The following is a 22036-nucleotide window of genomic DNA, read 5'->3' as shown; positions in this document are numbered from 1 at the left end:
ATTAGAAAATCTTGCATGCATTAATTCCCACTCTTCTTAAATGCAGTCTCTTTCCAAGTAAACTGAATGTTCAAAGAAAACTTCAGATGTTACTAGTAGTGAATTTTCTTAAAAATGGAAAATGGTAAATCTAGTCAAGTTAACAGTTCCTCATGAAAATAACATGGACATCGCTTGGGCTTGAAAAATTGACCGTTATGAAAACCTTCTTGAGGAATGCAAAGATGCAGGCTGGAAAGCAAGGCATTTTCAAATCGAGGTTGGATGTAGAGGATTCGTTGGACATGGGTGTGAGGCAATTTTTTGTTGCGAGGCCTAACTCATCATAAAGCAAATACCACAAGAGTGATATCCAGACTACAGTGGAGAAGGCAAGCTATTGGATTTGGTTAAAAAGAGACAATGTGCAATGGCTAGATGAATATTGAGCAAAACCTATTAACCAGTTGATCAAGCAAGCGCAGTCTCTCCTGATGACCCCATAAACTTGCTAGCACCTGGTAGTACCATCACCTGCAAGTGTTGGCAAAATATCTAATAATAATTACTGATGTGTGCAAAATATCAGAGTTGGTTTCACATTGTCTCCAACTTTGTTTTATAAAAAGTCATTATCACTGGAACTTTGTTATAATGAGGCTATAAAAAAATAACACAACACTTTTATTCATGCAATGCACAAGAGAGCATTAATGGAATATTAGAACAGAATTTATTCACTGATTTGTCAAATAATAGAAAGAATTTTAGCCTTACAGTTCTGAACATCATGGCTTTTATTAATAGTTTTAGGGATTTATTCCCTTAAATGAGTGTCCATAATAATGTGCAAAGAGGAAAATAATTTCTATGAGAATATACAATAGACAGATGAAACAATGCAAAATCCACAATATATAGGTGTACTCAACAAGACCCATCCACCATTTCAATTGAGACTAATACATAAAAAGCACCCAGTATACTCTGTAAAATGGCAAACATACGGAAGGGCATCCAGCTGTAGAAACAATGCCAGAAGAATGGAACTTGGTGCAGTAAAACCATCCAGATCATGCCAGCATAGAAAACGAATGATGATGGCAGTTTATTGTTCCACAATAGGTAAGATTAACAAAAAAATAATCATTCTATCCAGTGATGTATGTATATCATTGTATTGACCAAACTACTGGATTCAGATGGTCATTATGTGCTCCCTCAGGTTGTAACTTTTGAACGATGCCATCAGGCTGGCTAGGCACACAGGATAACATTCCTTCTGAACAGAACATTTGTCTATCACACAGTTACTCTTACTTTTACCGAGTGGACTGGTAACATAGAATAAGTGCTTTGCACCAGAACACAAACTACACTAACCACTTGGCTACATGCCTTCTCACATGCATATATATAGATATATATGTGTGTGTATATATATATATCATACACATGTATGGTATGATTAAATATTTTCTTGCGGCTTTTTTTTTCTAATATGGCTGTACAGTGATTTTAGAACATGATTTATGAGAATAGATTTCTCAATTATGTCAAAGAAATCAGTTTTCTTCCTTCTATAAATTTGTTAAATTCAATTTATATGCATGTTCTAAAAGTACAGTTTTATTTAAAAATCTCACTGTGCTGCATTACTATATCATAGTGGATATAGATGTGTCTATACAAAAAATATATTGTTAAGAGGATGTTATCAGACTGTGATATCTTCTTATCTGTGAGACTTACATATATTTATATCAGATATTTTTAGTTAAACTGAATTTTGAGTGTTGTGCGAAATACAGGGCAATTATGTAGACAATTTAATTTTTGTCATTAAATTAACCTCACCATTTTCTCAATTAATAAAACAAGTCATTTTATGAATATTGGTCTCACATGAGAAAATATCATTGGTGGCGAGCTGGCAGAATCTTTAGCACACTAGGCAAAATACTTTGCAGCATTTCATCTATCTTTACGTTCTGGGTACAATTATTGTTCTATATGAACATGCATGTGCTTAGTTAAGTTACATTTTTGAGTGAATGCTTTACCACAGATATCACAGCGGTGTGGCTTTTCCCCTGTATGAATACGTTTGTGAGTAGTCAACTCACCACTTGAACAGAATGATTTACCACAGATATCGCAGCGATATGGCTTTTCTCCTGTATGAATACGTTTGTGAATAGTGACACTACTATTTGACAAGAATGATTTACCACAAATGTCACAGTGATATGGCTTTTCTCCAGTATGAGTAAATTTGTGAGTAGTCAGAGTACTGCGATGTGCAAATGACCGACCACAGATACTACAGCTATGTGGTTTCTCTCCTGTATGAACGCGTTTGTGTCTGGTTAAAGTACCCTTCTGAGGGAATGATTTTCCACAAATATCACAGGAATAAGGCTTCTCGCCTGTATGAATACGCTTGTGCTTAATTAAATGACCAATTCCTGTGAAAGATTTATTGCAGACATCACACTGATGTGGCTTCTCCCCTGTATGAACACGCTTATGTTGAATTAAGTTATCAGCACCAGGAAATGATTTACCACAGATGTTACAATGATATGGCTTCTCTCCTGTATGCATACGTTTGTGTTTAATTAAATTACAACTTGTAGTGAATGATTTACCACAGAAATCACAACAATATGGTTTCTCTCCCGTATGGATACGCTTGTGTGAAGATAAATAACCTTTACATGAGAATGATTTACCACAGATATCACATTGAGATGCTTTCTCCCCTGTGTGAATGCGTTTATGTGTATTAACAGCACTAAGTACGGAGAATGATCTACCACAGATATCACAAGGATATGGTTTTTCTCCTGTATGAACACGCTTGTGAACATTTACTTCTGAACCATGGACGAATGTTTTCCCACAGATATCACAACGATATGGCCTCTCTCCAGTATGAAGACGTCTGTGTGTAGTTAAGGTAGAGGAATGTGAGAATGATTTACCACAGATATCACAATCATATGATTTCTCTCCTGTATGAATACGTTTGTGACTAGTTACAGAACTAGTGTTGGAGAATGATTTACCACAGATATCACAATGATATGGTTTCTCTCCTGTATGAATACGTTTATGTGTAATAAGGCTACCGCAATGTGTGAATGATTTACCACAGATATCACAATTGTAAGATTTCTCTCCTGTATGAACACCTTTGTGACTATTTAGAGAACTAAGTACAGAGAAGGATTTACCACAGATATCACACTGATATGGCTTCTCTCCTGTATGAACACGTTTGTGACTAGATAGGTCACTAGTCCGAGAGAAGGATTTATCACAGATATCACATCGATATGGTTTTTCACCTGTATGCATGCGTTTATGATAAGTTAAGCTAGCAAGTTGAGAGAAAAATTTACCACAGATATCACAGTGATATGGTTTCTCTCCTGTATGAATACGCTTGTGAACAGTTAAGTGAGAGTTTTTAAAGAATATCTTTCTACAGATATCACAGTGATATAATCGTTTTGCTTTCTCTCTCTTTTTATCACGAGTAAAGTTAATCTTTTTAGACTGTGTTTTACAATCAATGCCTGTCTCATACATATTATTTTCCATATTTTTGCGTTTCTTACCACAATGTACAGACGTGTCTCTTTCGAGGTTATAATTTATTTTAAACAAATCCTTTAGTTAGTGAAATCTTTGTCAATTTTTGAAGATGTTCAATTAAAATACAAAATCATCATAAGTTCATTCCAGACTGCAAAATAGGCTGTTATTAATTTCAGTTGAGAACAAATATTTCCCAGTAATTCTACCATAGATTTTACACAATGAGGTTTACATGTTCTGTATGACGACTTCCATTTGTCTTTAAGATGATAAATATTGATGGATCTCAGGTAAATAATTCTTTCATGCCAATGTCATCTGATAATCTAAAATGAAACAGAACAACATTAAATATAAAAGACACTTCAACGGAAGACATTCAACAGTGGACATTTAACATTTCTTTTATATTGATAAACAGCAGATATAAACTTTTACATGAATTGGATTCGTTCAATATAGCCAATATCAAAACTAAATGGTACAAATATATTAATAGACTAGCAGTATCGCCCGGCGTTACTCGGGTTTGTAAGGGAAATAACTATAAAGCATTTTTAGATAGTTATAGCCAAATAATGGGAAAAAAATGATGGTAAATTTTTTTTGAGAGTTAAAAAGGTAGAGTTGCGTCCCCTAGACGGTCTGTGGTTTGTGTTTCTGATTGTCGACCCCATGTCGAGTTTATCGATTTTTTTCAGAACTAGGGGAACTTTTCAAAATTTTCGCTGCGTTAGTTTTGAATTATGACATTGGGCTATGTGTGTGTCAAGTTTCATCAGAATCGGTTGAAAGCCGTGGTCAGAGTGAGGGTACAACCAAACAGACACACAGAAACACACACAGACAAACTGCCGTTTATATATAGAGAGATAAATATGAGAACTTATTCTTTACTTTATCTTTCATGTTAAATAGATTCTTTCTGATGGCTGTGATTTGATTAAAGATTTTGTTGATTACAGCGACCTACTCTAAATGATAAATGGAAATAATATCAAGAATGAAATATGCTCCCGAATCGGTATTTCCCCAATGAAAATAATTTGATATTCGCGAAACAAGAGGGAATATGTTTCTATGTCAATAAACGTCATCCATACAGCGGATGTCCTATTTTGCATCCAGCGGACATAGGATAGACATAAACAAAACGATAAAATTTAAAGTTTAAACAATGCTACATATCGAAATAATACTGCGAAGAGTCTTGGCTGCTATTTCTTACAAAAGGAGCGAGCACAGAAGTTAAGTAGATATTAAATTTGGGCGGGAAGTGAAGCAAGAAGAATTGTTAAAAAAATGAAATTATAAATTCTCAAACGAAAAACGAATCTATCAGATGCAGTGGTAGTGCCTGTTTTGTTAATGTTTAAATATTTTAAATCGTTGATTTCTGATTCTGTGATGGAGTGGAGAATATCGATCTCTGACTATCAATACCAAAATCACTTGAAATCAGCGATGTTGGACAAAAGTTTGTCAAGTTTAGGTGCTAGAAATAAAGGTAAATGGTGACTAAATAATGTACAGAAGTGACCTTAAGAAATAGAAACTTTTTCTTTGTGTTAATATTAAGATATGGAGGAATAAAGATTATTGAAATTGAGTGTGCAAAGGCAAACAGTGAAAGTATTAAGAGAACAATCGTTAACGTCAGTTAAAGCAAGTTTTTCAACTCACTTCTATTACATATGTGACAGCCGACCCGTATGGGGATTAAGACAACATCGTTACTTAAAGGAAAATTTCTTCACTTTCTTTCCTTTATCTTTGAACACATCAAAACAAACAGATGTAGTAGAAAGAGGACACGACCTATGCAATGTAGATGTTGTTTCTATTAATAATACTTACATGTTACAAGAGAGGCAATGACAAAGATGTCATAACAACTAACTCTCACTTTAGTTTCAGGATAGTTCTTTAAATATATCCCGATCTGCTTTATATAGTTTATCTTCAGACTTGATAATTCTTTATCGTCTTCATCAGCAGCAAGGAAACCTTCCACTTCAACTGCATCAAGATAATGTACCTCTATGGGGATGATATTTAAATCTGTTTTGTTCTTAGTAAAGTAGAAAGAACCAACATGGAATAATTAGAAGCAACACAAATGGTAAATGGCCGGCATTGCAGTTTTAATTGCTAAAAAAGATAAAAAGAAAAATAGAGAATATATAAAAACTTCATGGCTTAAGTGAAATACTGAAACGAAATTCATTGAATTACCAATTTGAGGGAAAATATACTCAATTTAAAAGCATGTGTTATACAAGGAGAGAAAAGTAACGTCTGGATGATTTATAATTAACAACAATTTGGAAACAACATACAATAAATTTAATAAGTGCCGACGACGTTCACTTGGAAAACGCATATATAGCGAGGAAATAAAATCTAAAACTGAGACAGCATCCTGTCACTGTTATGTTTACGTACGGAATTATAAAGGCAAATCTATAAAAATGACATTTAATAAGTCACTTCTTAGCATTCCGTATTCGTTTCGTTTCAGTTGGGTAACCTACGTTCATTTTTGCATTTCCCCCTTTCACAGTCAGGAAACCCTCTGTCCAATATTTAAGAAAATCAAAGATCAACAAAAGTGCGTGTGAATGTAATTTATGGATTTCCGTAAAATTTCGAATAATATTTCTACTTATTGTGAAATATATGTATTCTTTTTATCCCTTATTTTTGTAAAATGTCTTGTTTACTGCGATTCTACCTTGTTAAGTTATCTAAATAATACTGTGGTGGAGTGAAAACAAGAATTCCATTTTGACTGGATAGACAGACACCTTTATTTATTTTTGAAACATTCTTAGCTTTAGTTTTCTCGCTGGTGAAATATTTCCATAATTTAAATAAACGATTGTGTTCAGAGGAGAAAGCAGTAATCTGTAATAATAAGCTTCTCTCAAGCGTTAATGTATTCGTTTCGTATAGTTGAGGATTGCCGGGTCTATTTTTGTACAATGCCTATTGTAGTTTAATTTTAAATGTTCGCACTTCGATGTCCCAGAGTGAAAAAGGTCGCCGACGATTATTGTAAAATATAGAAGTTGTGTCAAAGCTGTCGTTGTCCAGTCTTAGTTGTGATAACTTGAACCTATCGTGACATCTTCGTGTACCGTAAGATCGCCAAGAAATTTTACTAAAGTAACGATGTTGTCTTAATCCTTCATATGGTAGGCTGTCACATATGTAATATATGGTTTTATAGACTTCCCATTTCCTGGAAAATATGTCGTATCTCTTCCTGTTTTTCTGAAATGTTTTAATTTCAATAATGTTTGCATCTCCAGTGACACCCTACTTGTGTCACTGGAGATGCAAAAATTACCCTGAAACTCGGGAGAGTTTCAGGGTAATTGGTCTATACTGAACTGGAGTTCCCATAGACAGCCTGTCTTAAACCCCTCTCTTATGGCACATAAAAACAATCATAAACAAGAAGGGACTAAGGACCGGCGCTTGCACCTCTTGAGCTTATCGTATTTGTGTACATGGCATCAGATCCTGTCAAATCATCCAGCCCATGCCAGCATGGAATACGGACGTTAAATGATGATGATATATCATTATCGTCATCATTTGAAGTCCGCTGTCCAACCTGGCATGAGTTGGACGATTTGACCAGGGCTGCATCAAACTCCAGTCTCATTTGACATAGTTTATACGGCTGGATACTCTTCCTAATGGTAACCGCTCCGAGAGTGTAATGGGTGCGTTTATGTGCCACCAGCACATGTACCGGTTGCGTGACTCCAGTATCTGTCACGACTATGATTTCACTTGGCTTGTTGGGTCTTCTACTCGAGCAGGGCATATTGCTGAAGGTCTCGGTCATTTGTCATGCGAATACAGGTATATACATGTGTGTGTATAATTATGCTCCACAACACATACAAGGGTATATCAGCTGTAAATATGATTTTATCTAATTAATCTTACATTATATATAAAAAAAGAGTCCAATGCGGGACACCAGTATCTCCACAACTATGATTTCAGCGTATTGCCGAAGGTCTCGGTCATTTGTCATGTGAATACAGGTATATACATGTGTGTGTGTATAATTGTGCTCCACAACATCTTCTAGCCATACTTGGTCTGCAGGCTGCCATTGATTAATGAAAACTAAAATAAAGTCTTCAGCCAAATTACATCCATCACAAGAAATAAAGTATCTGACATGAAAGAGGAAGTTATGGAAAGGCAGTCACATTCATCTACTCTATTAGGATATTTCACTGTATTAACCAGACGATTGGACGTTGTCAGGCATCGCTGGTTACAGTGCACTTCCTTGCATTGTAGTAGTTTGTGAATGATGCCTCCATGTGGGCTGGACAGCATTGGCCCAACATGGAACACCTGTCTGTCACAGAACTACCCATTTACAGCTGAGTGGCCTGGGGCAAGGTGTAAGGACGAGTTTTACTCACAAGCACAATGCACCACCACATTAGAATATAGATATGTATATATGTGAGAAATGTCATAAAATGTCCACTGTTGGATGTCTACTTTTCATTTAAATATCCTGTATATTTTATGTCTTGTTCTCTTTTTATTTCAGAATATCAGATGACATTGGCATAGTAGAAAGTTTTAAAGACGAAAGGAAAGTCTTATACACAAGAGATATAAACTTGTTTGTATAAATCTATGCAGGAATTGCTGTGAAATATTTGATCTGAACAGAGACAAGTTTTCAAAATTTCCTTACTTCGTTCTCTGAAATATGTACAGGATGATTTCAAGTTTTAATTAAACTTTGGATTGCAAAGAAGTTTGCAGCATATTCAAATATTGACAGAGATCACAATTGACAGAAACATAACAGAAGAAACATTTGTGAGGAATAAAATATAACAGCAAAATTTTAAAATTATTGAAATGATTGCAAGACGCAACAAAAATTTTAGAAAAGTAAAAAAGAAATAAGTGGAAATTTTACTGGTGAGTGTGTTAAATTACAAGGCAGTAAAAGAGAAAGACTTCTCCCCACACATAACAGAATATGCTTCAACACAAGAAATCACATGAAGAATCTTGCAAACCAAATCCAAAAGTGAAATAAAACTAAAAAAACCATTTGTATTTTGTGGTGAATGATGTAAAATTATGGAAGATGAACTATGTGAGAAAAAGTTTGAATGTGAACCACAGTCTAAGAGACTTGATTTACCTGCTGAGGAAAAACAAGAGAAAGAAAAAATATATTACTGTGATATCTGTAACAAGTCATTTTCTCAAAAATGTAACTTAACTGTTCACAGACGCATCCATACAGGTGAGAAACCATATCATTGTGATATCTGTGGTAAGTCATTTTCTGAAAAGGGTGGCTTAAACTTACACAAGCGAATTCATACAGGAGAGAAGCCATATCACTGTGATATTTGTGGTAAATCATTCACTGTAAATAGTAACTTAACAACTCACAGACGTATTCATGCTGGAGAGAAAGCATATAACTGCAATATATGCAAAAAATCTTTCTCTCAAAAAGGTAGCTTAGCTACTCACATTCGCATTCATACTGGAGAAGAACCATATCATTGTGATATCTGTGGTAAATCGTTCTCTGTTAGTGGTAGCTTAACTACTCATCGACGTATTCATACAGGAGAAGAACCATATCATTGTGATATCTGTGGTAAAACCTTCTCTGTAAGTAGTAGCTTAACTACTCACAAACGTATTCATACAGGAGAAATGCCATATCAGTGTGATATTTGTAAAAAGTCTTTCTCTCAAAAAGGTAACTTGGATACACACAAACTTATCCATTCAGGAGAAGAGCCATATCTCTGTGATATCTGTGGTAAATCATTCTGTAGAAATAGTTACTTAATTTCTCATAAACGTATTCATACTGGAGAGAAACCGTATCACTGTGATGTTTGTGGTAAATCATTCTCTGGAAAGGGCACCTTAAATATACACCAGCGTATTCATACAGGAGAAATGCCCTATCACTGTGATATCTGTGGGAAGTCATTCTCTGGAAATAGCCAATTAGTTACACACAAGCGTATTCATACTGGAGAGAAGCCATATAGTTGTGAAGTCTGTGGTAAATCATTCTCTCTAAGTGGTAGCTTAACCAAACATAAAGTTACACATACAGGAGAGAAACCACACCACTGTGATATCTGTGGTAAGTCATTCTCTGAAAAAAGTTCCTTAAATATACATAAGCGTATTCATACAGGAGACAAACGATACCAGTGTGATGTCTGTAACAAGTCGTTCACTCAAAAATGTAACTTAACTACTCACAAACGGATTCATTACAAGAGAGAATCTACATCCCTGTGAAATCTGATAAATTATTCTTTAAGACTTTTCTGTTCGTGACACACAAACATATTCTTGCAGTAGGGAACTGTGATGTCAATTGTAAATCAGTCTCTGAAAAAAGTTACTTAACCCATTGCCTGCCATGAGCCCCATTTGGGGATCTGCTAAAAAGAGTCTCACCACTAGTTGTTCGTTGTATTTAAAGTGAATTACTTACGTACATTGCATTTGCAGAGGTGTGTTTAACAATATTTAATAGTTCGTCATTATTAGCTTTGGCTAATTCGAGAGGATATTTTATGCCATAAATCACAATTTTTGAACTACAAAAATATTGACTGTTTTGAAAAGTGTTTTTTTTTTGCATTTCCCATCTTTATCATTCATTGATATTTCATACACATTTGCATTTGATACTATAGTTTCAAAAAACTTAAATGTTTATTATTGCAATTGAATAGAGAAGGAGAAATCTTTTTTTTGCACAATCCCCCTTTGGGACATTAAGAAAAGTTTATCATAACTTCCAAAATAATTCACATGACCTCATGATTAAATGAACCTGTTATTTGTATTGGTCGGTTTCCAGCCATTCAAACATGTTGGCACAACAGTTTATTTTTCCTTATGCAGGAAATTAATCACCAACTCTGGGAGACTACTGATCTCTATAAAAAAGACAGTTTTCAACTGCTCTATGCCATTGGCATGTACCACTGACCACACGCAACTCATCTCCAGCAACAGTGTATCTGACACCAGCCAGTCTCTGCTTTCACTCCACCAGACGCCTGCTTACATTGTTGCTGTATGAAAACCACAGTTGCCTCTACACACCACCAAACACTACATTGACTTTGTCCACCAGATCAGTCCAGTCTAACCACGAAGTTCTCTCACACATCTTTGTTGTAACCTGTTATGTTATTTTATTTCATGTATCGCAATCATTGTATTTTATAATGGAGAATAAATTGTCACCTACCTGTTCTGAATTGCATCAAATTACTTGTGAAGTTTATGAAAGGCTCTTTCGTTATTCTATACAAATGTAACAGTGTTAATGTTTAGTTGTGGCAACTACACACTATGTACAGTTGTAAAAGAAACCCATGGCTAGACTACCATGGGTTGGACAGTTTGACAGGAGCTGATGAACCAGAGGATTGTGCCAAGCTCTGCTCTCTGCTTTGGCATGGTTTCCACACCTGGATATCCTTCCTAATGCCAATCATTTTACATAGTGAACTGGGTGCTTTTTACATGGCACCATCACTGGTGAGGTCATCAAGCAACTTGCAAGACAAAGTGCTTCAAGTGAGATGGAAGTAGAATGGACAAGAGGTTAAAGTATGATAGAAACAGGGATTCTGATGGGGAGGAGATACATGGCTACTCTAATTAGAAAAAAAGAGAAAGTGAGAGAGTATTACTCTGTATAGAAGCTACAAACTGGTCAAGTCAAGGTTTTGGAGAAGAAAGTCATGAAAATGTAAATGTGATGACCAAATGGTAAATGTTGGAATTGAAATTATGAGGAGTGGAAGTGTTTAAATTAATGTTACACTGGGAGAGAAATAAATGCCTGATGGCAGTTTGAAATAGCAATCGTTGGGCTTTTCAGAATTCAGGATTTTGATGTCTGGTAAGTTCACTGTCATCAATTCACTGCAGGAGAAAGTTCAACATCATCAATTCACTTTTTTTTTTTTTCAATAAAATACTTCTTAGCTATTATTGGTGAGATAATACGGATATATTTTCTTGGTAAACTTTCCTCGCTGTGAGCATTCTTCACAGTGAATTGATGGTGAACTTACCTATAATTTGTTCTGAGTACATGCGCATGCTTGCATGTGTGTATATATATATATATATAGTTAATCCAAACATGAACAAAGAAAAAATACAACAACGCGAGGACATGGATCAAGTATAGTGTTATTGGATGCTCAGGAAAGGAAAGAAAGAAGGAGGATTTAAGTTTCGACCCTATTCCTTCACCTTTTTCAGCCATTTGACTGTAGCCATGCTGGAGCACCACCTTTAGTTGAGCAAAACGACCCCCGGGACTTATTCTTTGTAAACATAGTACTTATTCTATCAGTCTATTTTGCTGAACTGCTAAGTTAGGGATGTAAACACACCAACATCGGTTATCAAGTGATGTAGGGGATACACACACACATATATATGTATATATACACAAGGGCTTCTTTCAGTTTTCGTCTACTAAATCCACTCACAAGGCTTTGGTCTTCCCGAGGCTATAGTAGAAGACACTTGCTCAAGGTGCCACGCAGCGGGACTGAACCCAGAACTATATAGGCACTCCTGTGCCTTAAATTAAAGAAGGAAATGGAGATTGTGAAGTTAATAAATGTTTATTAGCAACAATAAATTAATCATTATGCCTTACTCAGTGGATTGAATATTAAATTCATAAGCCCAGAGCATAATATCTTCAGAGGGAAAAAAAACATACCTTTAGATGTTTTATATGTGTATTTATGGATTCATTATAGCAGACTGTTATAATGAATCCATAATCACGCATATAAAACATCTAAGGGTATGTTTTTTTCCTCTGAAGATAGTCTGCTCAGGGCTTGTGAATTTAATATTCAATCCACTGAGTATTAATTGAAACAGCTGTAAAGCATAATGATTAATTTGTTTTTGATAGACATTTATTCACTCCACAATGCCTGTGCCCCCTGACTGGCTCCTGTGCCGGTGGCACATAAAACGCACCCACTACACTCTCAGAGTGCTTGGCATTAAGAAGGTATGTAGAAACATTGCCAGATCAGACTGGAGTCTGGTTCAGCTGCTGGCTTCCCAGACCTTAGTCAAACCGTCCAACCCATGCCAGCATGGAAAATGGACATTAAACAATGATGATGATGATGAATCTCCATTTTCCTTTTCTCCCTCTATGTATGTATTTATGAATGAAAGAATACCCAAACTTTCTGCCGTGTTCATGGCTATACTGCATTCGAAATTTACCTTCTCTGAAAAATACGAAACACATACGACGCTTCCAAAGTCTGTTTACAAAATGTTGTTGCATTCCAAAAGCTATTATTATTTATATTTAATTTGATGGAAACTGTTGTGAGTATGGTTGTTTAGTCTAATGATAGAGTACGGAAGTCAGTATCTGGGGAGTCCCGTAGCCATCTGCTGAGAACTTTTCCCGTCTTATTGGGGCAAAATACGCAATCTTTCTGCTGTTTTCACGTCTGTACTGTGTTCGAAATTACTTTCTTATCTGTAAAATATATATAGGTTTTCCATAAATCCTCCTGTGATGCACCTGGACACATCATCACTGATATTTCTTGGAGTTGTTAAGCGTTTTGAGTCTTTCAACATCAGACACCCTCATCCAGGTGACCCACCTGAGCGTCACCAAGCTTGTGTCCAGTTAACACTAGCCCTCATAGCATTGCCTCTTTCAGGGTTCGCCCCTCCTAGTCCACAGCCACTTTGATGCAACTCCTACTGTCTCCACAACCAACCTGATGGCCTTCAGCCTACTGGCTCCTCTGATACCAAGCATACTGTAATCTAAATAGAGGGACTGGTTTGCAAACTGTGATGTTTTGGGCTGTGATGAGCTATGTGGTGTTGGTGGAGGGGATTGCAGATGAGGTAGACGGATGTGAAGACTGCAGGGGGTTGTGGTACAGTCACGGGGCATGCATGGGCAGGAAGCACGTGTGGTCAGTTCGAGCAAAGACGTGTTTATTTCTTGAGAATGATTGCTCATTATGCCGAGGCCAACAGGTAAGGCCTTTTGTATTTCTTTCTCCCGTTTGCTTATTTTTCTGTTGTCCTTTTCCTCCATCACACTACACAAACAGTTGCAAAACTTAGATATCTGTTACTGTTTATTTATTTCGTTTTTGTAAAAAGAAAAAGTGTTTTATTAACTACGTAACTTTAGTAAGTTGTATAATTTCTCGCTTATGGCGCAGGACTGAAAAAAAAAAAATGAAGCAGGGGATATACAAAAATCAACTTGGTTATCCTGAAAATGTTATTATTACAGACTTGATTTCATTTCTCAGTAGCATCATGCAATCTTTTAGGCAGCATAGTAATAAATATAACCTGTTCATAAATTTATTTCCCTAAATATTCAGATGTTTTTGTTTACGTCGTAATAACTTTTACATATGCACGTATTATAAAAGAGGTTTACATTTATTACGATTTTTCTGTCCATAAGTTATCGGAAACGAAAATAAGCATTTACTGTTTTCTCTGGCAAGCTAAATGTATTTTTAGTTTCTTTTCTTTCTTTCTTTCTCTTTATTTAAAAAAAAATTTTTTTACTCATTTTCAGTTTCATTTTCTTTTTCTTTCATTGGTGAAACAGTGCCACAAGTTAAATAATCAATGCCATTGAACGATACTATGATCTATAACAATAATAACCATCTGGGTAGTGTTTACCTATTCGTTTCGGTAGTTCAAGATTGCCGAGAATATTTTTGTACATCCCCCATTATTGTTGCTTTCATTACAAATGCCGCATTTCGATGTCCTGAAGTGAATACTTTGCTGTCGGTTGTTGTAAATGTAGACGTTGTGTTGAAGCTGTCATTGTTCGCTCTGACATGTGACATCTTCGTCACTGGCTCTATATTAATATGTAAGTATTCTTAATAGAAACTATGTCTTACATTATAGATCATGTCATTTTCCTTCTACATCTGTTTGTTTTGGTGTGTTCAGTTGTAAGATAAATGAACGTAAGTGAAGAAAAGAAGAAATTTTACTAAAGTAACGATGTTGTCATAATCCCATACGCTTGTTGCATGTAATATAGTGAGTTTTGTTGTCTTAATACTTCCACTGTTTTCCTTACCACACTCAGTTTCAGTTATCGTTATTCCCCCATATCTTAACTTCAACTCAAAGAGGAAGTTTGTATTTCTTAAAGTCAATTGAATAAATTGTTTAGTCTCAACTTTAACCTTTATTTCTAAAATATAAACGTGACAAGTTTTGCTCAACATCGCTGATTTAAAGTGATTTTGATGTTGTTTAGAGATCGATATTTTCCAGATCACAGAATCTAAAATCAGTGACTAAAAATATTCAAAATTTTTACCAACATCGCTAAATTCAGATGAAATATTTTGATGTAGTACGGTAAAACTCTCACAAGTGGAAAAATAGTGAATAATGGGGAGAAAAAAAATCACCACCTTAGGTTGAAAATTTGGGGGCCCAGGGAAACTTCTCGGCAAGTCTTCCTTTTGTATTGTGACATCCCAGACAAGGTATCTGCCTCTTGATCAGGGGCGCAGGGTGAGGCCGGTAGGGTTTTTCATATCACATCTGGACAACCCAGATTATTTCAAGATGGGTGGGGGCGTTGGGAATGTTTGCCCAGACCAAGCTCTTCTTGAGTATAAGGTTTAACTTCATATGACACGCGAAGCAATCAGCATTCAGGTGGAAGGAAATACCGTGGAGGCCTGTTGAGTCAAAGAACTTGCCACAACGGCAGCTCAAACCCATGCAGACATCAGCTCTCACTCTGAGAGCAATGAAAACATGAAGTTTGTCCAAGCAGAAGAAGCCACCAACATTAGCCACAAGGATGGCATCAATCCAGTCACCTGAGTATTTGGCACTAACAGACTGTAAGCTGTCCAAAAACTGGTCCGACTGGATGAAGAAGGAGTCAAAGGTGGCCTTCAAAATTATGTTGTCCCAAGCATTCTGACTCCAACAGTCCTCCACCTTCTCTAGAGCAGACAAACCCAATTCACTCCAGTATTGGAGAGCTTGATCCAACTCCCTGTTGGAACTGGTCAGAGAGGATGTTGCTCACCAGGGTGGGGCAGGCGTGAATGGAGGAAAGGAAACAAGGGAGAGAGAGGATGAATACTTAGGAAGACCAAGACCCCCAAATTGCTTGGGCATTGCAGCTTTTTTTCTGTTAGTAAATGTCTTCTTACACACTCTCATGGATGCACTTGCAATGACCATTGCAAGTCTTCCAGTGCCAGTGTGATCAATAAAGGTTAAGGTGTACAAGATAGAGTTTGTAGAACACAAATTCACAAAAATTTTCTAAAAATACCTAATTACATGATGTTCTTTGATCCAGAATCGAAAACTGACTGTGTGTATGTGCAAGTTGTTTAACTTTTAGGGTTTGAAATTTATTTATTTATTTATTTATTTTACTATGGTTGATATTTTAGTCAGTTTCTCTTTTATTTCAGAAGATCTGATGACCTTGACAAAGAGGGAAATTTTTTACTTGAAACACATCAATATTAATCATTTGTTCAAGACTGAAGGAAGATGTTATACAGAAGAGATATAAATCTGTTTGTATAAATTTATGCACAATTTCTCTAACTCACTGTTTGGAATTAAATGTTAGTTGCAAAGGAGTTTGCAGCATTTTCGGACCTCAAAGAAACAGTTTATGGAAACATAGAAATATTAGTTTGGAATAAGAGATTGTAACTAAGAAAAAGAAAGAAATTCATCACTATATTGTGGTGAAAGATGAAAAATTATGGAAGGTGAAATACATGAGAACAAGGATAATTGTGAAAAACAATCTAACAGGATTGGTTTCCCTAATAATAAAAAGAAAGAGAGAGGGAAAGCATTGTACAAGTGTGACATCTGTAAGAAGACATTTGCTCAAAAAGGTAACTTAACAACTCACCAACGTCTTCATACGGGAGAAGTACCATATCGCTGTGACATTTGTGGTAAATCATTTTATAGAAGTAGTTATTTAATTTCTCATAAACGTATTCATACTGGAGAGAAACCATATCACTGTGATATCTGTGGCAAATCATTCTCTGAAAAGAGTGCCTTAAATTTACACATGCGTATTCATACAGGAGAGAAGCCATATCACTGTGATGCCTGTGGTAAATCATTCTCTGGAAGTAGTCAATTATCTACTCACAAACTCATTCACACAGGAAAGAAATCGCATTACTGTAATATCTGTGGCAAATCATTTTCTGTACTTAGTTATTTAACTAAACATAGATCTGTTCATACAGGTGAGAAGCCATATCACTGTGATATCTGTGGTAAATCATTCTCTAGAAGTGGCGCTTTAACTAAACATAAACGTATTCATACAGGTGAGAAGCCATATCACTGTGATATCTGTGGAAAGTCGTTCTCTGGGAGTGGTGATATAACCATTCACAAACGTATCCATACTGGAGAGAAGCCATATCGTTGTGATATCTGTGGTAAATCATTCTCTGTAAATTGTCAATTAACCAATCACAAACGTGTTCATACAGGAGAGAAACCTTATCACTGTGATGTCTGTGGTAAATCATTCTCTCAACAAGGAGACTTAACTAAACATAAACGTATTCATACGGGAGAGAAGCCATATCACTGTGATATCTGTAATAAATCATTCTCTCAGAACGGTGACCTGACTAAGCATAAACGTATTCATACAGGAGAGAAGCCATATCATTGTGATATCTGTAGTAAATTATTTTCTGGAATTGGCGATTTAACAACTCATAAACGTACTCATACAGGAGAGAAGCCATATCACTGTGATGTGTGTGGTAAATCATTTTGTCAGAGTGGTGAATTAATTTCTCATAAGCGTATTCATACTGGAGAGAAACCATATCACTGTGATATCTGTGGTAAATCATTTTCTGTTAGTAGCCAACTAACCACTCACAAACGCATTCATACAGGAGAGAAGCCATATACCTGTGATATTTGTGGTAAATCATTCTCTGGAAATAGTGCCTTCTCTAAACACAAACGTATTCATACAGGAGAGAAGCCATATTGTTGTGTTGTGTGTGGCAGAGCGTTCACTGTAAGTAGTCAGTTAACCACTCATAAACGCGTTCATACTGGGGAAAAGCCATATTCCTGTGATATATGTGGTAAATCATTCTCAAGAAATGATACTTTAACTAAACATAAATTTATTCATACAGGAGAGAAGCCACATCAATGCAGTATTTGTGGTAAATCATTCTCACAGAAAGGTTCCTTAACCAAACATGTAGCTGCTCATACACAACAATAACTGTTTCACAGTTTGGGTTTCAGTAAATACAATCCAACAGGTTGTTAAATTTTGTCATTCAATTTGGATTTTCTTTCTTTGTAAATTTAGTAATTTTATGAAAATTGATACCTTACAAAAATTCATAAAATTACCAAAGGTACAGAATGAGCAAGAGGAAAAACATTAATTTGAACAAAGATTTCAACAGTGTGTGTGCTCTTGTGATGTAATTACTGCATCTATCTAATTAGTATTTCCCAACCCTTTTTCACCTGTTGGTGTTTTAAACAATCCTGTAACATTTTTATAATTAAATATTATTAGGAATTGTGTAAGAAAAACTAAAAGATTTTGGGTAGAAATGCAACCAATTTTATTGCACATAAATTTCAGCAATAAAATTTCATAGGGACCCCAGGTGAGAACCACTGATCTAACCCATTGTATGCGATGGAAACCCCACCCCCACCCAATTTATTATACTTCATTGCAGTAGAGAGGATGTAACAGTGTGATAACATCTTACCACTGTATTTTATATAATCCCTGTTATATCTTACATTGGTGAGGTAAGATGATGATTAATGATGGTCTGTTATAGTCTGAGGAAGACATTTCTGCAATCGTCATCATCATCATTTAACATCCGCTTTCCATGCTGGTATGGGTTGGATGGTCTGACTGAGAATTGATAAGCTGCACACTAGTTCACTCCTTCCATCAAATCAATGTTGCCTGCACAGGTGTATGGTATACCACACAAGAGATGTTGAAGTGATTTGTTGAAGTGTGATGAAGTGTTTTCATAGGGACATTTTCAAGAATCAGAGACTAGGCTCTGTGCCATTTTTACTTTTTAAATCTTTAATAAATTTCATTTTTTTTTTATTATCAAATAAATCAAATTTTTGTTAATATTCACTGCCATTTTCTGTGTCTGTGTAAAGATAAAAAATTGTTTGGAAATCTATATTTCAACCATTCATAATCTTTATTGATATTAACTTCACTGCCAATCTGTGATGTACATTGTGTTGAACAAACAAAGCGAAAGGAACTGTTTTCATATGAGATCTTTGCTATTTCAACATTTTAATAAAAGCCTTATCGAATGTCATCATTAAATCATCAACTAAAGAAACTGAGTTCTTTAAAATCTGGATATATACATACATATATATATATATATTTGTTTTGCAAGATTTTTGATGTGAAGTCGTGTGTTGAAACAGATATTGTTGTATTTAGGAATGGTCATTTTGCCAGTTTAGCCAATAAAAACACACGCACTATATATTTGATGTTACTTTGCTTCAGCGTTATTTATTTTTTACATTAATCTTAATCTTATTTCGGCCAGAGTTCTTTTGTCACACTCCTGTGACTGCATCAGTGGTCCTTTGCTTTCTTCTTTCTTATTTGTGTGTCTCTCCTTACTAACTATCAACCATTTTGTATTTCTAGTGTATGTGTCTTCATTTGCGCATGCGTATATCTCGATGTGCGTGTTTGTTTAGTTAGTGTGTGTGGGAAATGCCTGTAATATTTGTTTCTCCTATTTATATACGTTCGTGTAGTTTTTGTTTATTCTTATTTTGTTCATGTGGTTACACCCACTTATTATTATTATTATTATTATGTATGTATAACAATAATAATAATGATAAAAATAAAAATTTTTTTAAATAATAAAAAATGTATATAGTTATTTACTTCCATTTGTTTATTTATCTGTGTATTTTATTTTATTATGTTTTCAGTTTTGTTTATATTGTAACCAGTTTATGGGGATCCCCTTCTGTCATATGTTGTGGTGTGTGCTAGTGTTCCATTCCATGAACAAAATAAGAAAAGCTGTTGGTCCTTAGTTCTTCATTTAAGTCTTTTATTGTGGAAGGATTCAGACCACTCCCAAGTGACTAAAAGTGGACTGACTCATTGCTATAAAATAAAGAATGGTGAGCAATTGATTGAGAGTATTGAGTCTTGTGTAATAGTAATCGTATTGCATCATGTAAATATTTCTTTCCTCCTGCTTCATTAAATTATTTATTCAACACCAGGATATAAAAGTGGCAATGAGTTGTTTGAAGTTTGTGTTGGATGTTTACAATTTTTTTTTTTTTTTTGGTACGAAACCAAAGAAAAAATTGTTTTAACATGGGTGACCTATTGGCCTCCATGGTGCAGTTACAGCAACAACAAAAACCAACAGTTGCTGGAATTACTGTTGAAGAAGTCTGAAAATACTGCAGGTTCTTATTCGCCAGACAGCGTAGCAAATTCAGTTATAAACCAGAAGAAGGGATTACCTTCTCTGCATATTTTCAAAGAGATGAAGAAATCTTCAAACAAGAATGTAAAAATTGGTCAGATGAAGAAAAAAGTATAACTACTTTTAAGAAAGTTATCCCCTGCTGAACACAAGAAATATAGTAACTATATTCTACCAAAGAAACCAATTGAGATTTGTTTCGATGAAAATATTTTATCGAAAATTTTCAGTGTCCTCATCAATACTTGCTGCCAATGTGTAAATTTGGTAAAAAAAGATGAAGATTTTGTCACGTATGCTGGAGTTGTTAACAGAGAGTGAAAAATTCAAATTTCATGAATTAATCTCAGACATGTTCAAATGTCTAATTTTTGTTCAAGGGCTTACTGTAAGCAAAGTTGCAGATGTATGTTCCTGGATATGAACAAAATTAGCACAGAACCAAAATTTAACTCTGCAGGCAGTAGCAGAAGTATGTCATAGGATTGTAAATCTAAGATGAGATGCAGATAAAACTGCACGTTGACAATGGATGAGAAAAAATGTCAAGAACGAATCCATATTATGGGTGCGGTGGTCTACATTTTAAAAGTAACTGTCCATTTAAAAATATAAAATGCTTCAAGTGTGATAAGATAGGTAAAAAAAAATCACACTGTAAAACAAAACCTAAAATGTGTTTGACAAAAAATCATGTAAACAGGCTATTGGTGACAAGAAATACGAATGAGCCTCAAAGGAAATTTGTGTTTGAAAAAATTGATAACACAAACGTAAAGTTACAATTGGATAATGGCAGTGATATCTTGATAATTAACACGGATACATGGAAAAATTTTGGGAGACATAGATTAAAAGAAACTTCGAAAATTGCTCATCATCATTGTTTAACGTCCGCTTTCCATGCTAGCATGGGTTGGATGATTTGACTGAGGACTGGCGAACCAGATGGCTGCACCAAGCTCCAGTCTTGATCTGGCAGAGTTTCTACAGCTGGATGCCCTTCCTAACGCCAACCACTTTGAGAGTGTAGTGGGTGCTTTTACGTGCCAACAGCACGAAAGGCAGTCAGGCGGTACTGGCAATGGCCACGCTCAAATGGTCTTTTTTACGTGCCACCTGCACAGGAGCCAGTTCAGCGGCACTGGCAACGACCTCATTTGAATGTTTTTTCACGTGCCACCAGCACAAGTGCCAGTAAGGCAACGCTGGTAACGATCACGCTTGAATGGTGCTTTTTATATGCCACCAGCACGGAAGCCAGTTAGCCATTCTGGCAATGATCATGCTCTTAACACTCCACTAGCACGGATGCCAGTCATCAACAGGAAATAAACATTTTAAGGGAAAATTATTAAATGACCTTACATTTCATGGAAAAACCTTAAAAGCCAAATTTATTCGGAACAGACTGGATGGAACTATTTAACTTATAGGACCTCATCAATAAATCTTTTCTATAAAAATGTGAATGATTTTTCCGCCAGTACAAATAAATCATAAGACGAATTGAAAACAAAATTTAAAAAAAAGGATTTTTCCTGAATTTCTGTCTGATGAATTAGGTCTGTGCATCAAAATGAAAGCAAGATTTCAAATAAAAGAAAACGCCATACAGAACTCTGAGTGATGTTATTAATGCAATTGTTTTTTAGCTTTTTGTGCTGTCATTGTGATCTTATTGCCCAGCAAGCTTTTTGAAATGGCCCACTTCCTGCCCGACGAGTGCATCGCTCAATTCTCTGACTCCCACCATACCAGACTGTCATCTTTGTGCTGCTTTGCATTCGACT

The 22036-nt window shown here is 35.5% G+C and overlaps 2 protein-coding genes across 4 annotated transcripts in view; one reads left to right on the top strand and one right to left on the bottom strand.

The window, feature by feature from the left end:
- LOC115222990 (zinc finger protein 91-like) overlaps positions 1 to 22036 on the bottom strand; it is a 37837-nt gene that overhangs the window by 11857 nt on the left and 3944 nt on the right. For both annotated transcript variants that reach the window (XM_029793413.2, XM_036511787.1), the window contains one exon: positions 2005 to 3093. In XM_029793413.2, the coding sequence (XP_029649273.2) occupies positions 2005 to 3093 (1089 nt within the window). The remainder of the gene's footprint in view (positions 1 to 2004; positions 3094 to 22036) is intronic.
- LOC115223045 (zinc finger protein 98-like) lies at positions 8177 to 10891 on the top strand. 2 transcript variants are annotated; one of them, XM_036511794.1, is made up of 2 exons: positions 8177 to 8893; positions 8978 to 10891. In XM_036511794.1, the coding sequence occupies exons 1-2, from the start codon at positions 8725 to 8727 to the stop codon at positions 9922 to 9924; spliced, it is 1116 nt and encodes a 371-aa protein (XP_036367687.1). In that variant the 5' UTR covers positions 8177 to 8724; the 3' UTR covers positions 9925 to 10891. The 2 variants fall into 2 exon arrangements, with proteins under 2 accessions (XP_036367687.1, XP_029649343.1); XM_029793483.2 differs by having other exon boundaries at positions 8593 to 10891.

This window comes from Octopus sinensis, linkage group LG21 (assembly GCF_006345805.1).
Source record: "Octopus sinensis linkage group LG21, ASM634580v1, whole genome shotgun sequence".
Classification (NCBI taxonomy): domain Eukaryota; kingdom Metazoa; phylum Mollusca; class Cephalopoda; order Octopoda; family Octopodidae; genus Octopus; species Octopus sinensis.
Note: the sequence above shows the minus strand (reverse complement) of the source record. Positions and strands in the feature narration are given on the sequence as shown.

Coding starts and splice junctions, on each gene's coding strand:
- LOC115223045 (XM_029793483.2), top strand. CDS start 8,725: ATGGAAGATGAACTATGTGAGAAAAAGTTTGAATGTGAACCACAGTCT.